This window comes from Sinocyclocheilus anshuiensis, unplaced genomic scaffold (genome assembly GCF_001515605.1).
Source record: "Sinocyclocheilus anshuiensis isolate Anshui unplaced genomic scaffold, SAMN03320099.WGS_v1.1 scaffold1839, whole genome shotgun sequence".
NCBI classification, from domain to species: domain Eukaryota; kingdom Metazoa; phylum Chordata; class Actinopteri; order Cypriniformes; family Cyprinidae; genus Sinocyclocheilus; species Sinocyclocheilus anshuiensis.
Genome location: NW_015551095.1, coordinates 29,047 through 30,539, shown reverse-complemented (window position 1 = coordinate 30,539; position 1,493 = coordinate 29,047). Strand labels below are relative to the sequence as shown.

At 41.4% G+C, this 1,493-nt stretch overlaps 1 protein-coding gene across 1 annotated transcript in view; it reads right to left on the bottom strand.

Annotated features, from left to right (window-relative positions):
• LOC107662681 (importin subunit beta-1-like) overlaps positions 1 to 1,493 on the bottom strand; it is a 33,468-nt gene that overhangs the window by 12,551 nt on the left and 19,424 nt on the right. Inside the window, 1 exon segment of the mRNA XM_016452757.1 lies at positions 514 to 661. Within this exon segment, the coding sequence (XP_016308243.1) occupies positions 514 to 661 (148 nt within the window).

Here is a 1,493-nt window from a genome sequence, read left to right as displayed (position 1 = left end):
AAACATGCGCAAAATATGATCGTGGTTTTGCGCAGCTCGTCAGTGAACAACGGCTCTGTGTAGTTCATGCTGCTCAATGTGAAAGCCTGCAGGTGATGGAGATTTACCGCTGATTACAGAACCGGCTTTCTGACAAGATGCGCGTTAAATATCGCATGCGATTTATCGTGCAGCCCTAATTGTAATGAAAATTATAATAAGAGCTCAGATAAACCATATATTGTGGTAGCCGTGTGTTTATTAGTCACACTGAATCAATGAAAGCAGTTCAATCTTCTGTTTATTCAGCTGCAGTGATAGGGATTTCCTGGGTTTCTTCTGGAGTTTCTCTGGCCTTCAGATGGAGATTTACTGCTGGTCACAGAACCATGCTTCACGGACAAGAGACACATGATCACAGCTTCTGTCTAATTGCGTTTTCGATTTCATTTCGATTTATCGTGCAGCCCTAGGTGAAATGCGCATCAGCTAAACATCATTCCCAACATGAAGCAGCGAGCGTCATGTGTTCACCTCCATCTGCAGGACCTGCTGCAGTCGCTCCATGATGACCAGCGTGGTCTTCTGCACCGCGGGGTAACAGTCCTTGGCGCTGTTCTTCACGATCTCCATCAGAGCCTCATACGCTGCACTTCGCAGGTTATTCTGATGCCCGTCTGGCCTGACAGTGAAGAGGAGACAGTCAGCGCACTGGAGGAGCTTCACTGCCTCACGTTCACCTGCTCTGGCCTATGGCTGTCACCTCAGACTAAAAACTAAACAGGGTACACACTGGCAGATCATTCCTTTAATCTAGAGATTTTGATGATTTCATATCTTAAAGGGATAGTTCACCCAAAAATGAAAATTCTGTCATTAATTACTATGGGCGCTCCGATCAGGATTTTTGAGGCTGATCACCGATCACAGAAAGCAGTATCTGCCGATACCGATCTTTTAAAGCCTTACTTTTTATAATTTATAGCTATTTATAGTGATACTCCAATCAGGATTTTTAGACATTTACTCAGGGCCTGAATTTCATTTTTGAAAATGGGGGAAATTCCCCTCTTAGGTGACTCTTGTGAGAGAAGCAGCATTCACACAGCAGTCCGCTACTGATCCGTGGCTGTTTACCACAAACACAACATTTATCCATTATTCTGATTTCAAATCCAAACATTGTCACTGAAAATGCTTTTTCAGCATTGAGATTCATTTTTTACACAGTACAGTAATACAATCTTTCACAGACATGTTTAAACTCAATAAATATAAGCAACACATTATTCAATGCCTTTTACTTTTGCATTTACTTCTAGATTTATATATTAAGTTACTCAAGCAATTGGCAAAATATTTAAACTACTTTTCTTACGGTATCACAAACTTACCATTGACCGTAACAGTCAGCCCTACTGCCTTTTCTTTTGCATTTAGATCTTTATTACAAGCAATCCTGCCGTTCATAAAGAACTTTGTTTTCCTACCTCCACGAGTGCATCTATTATTGC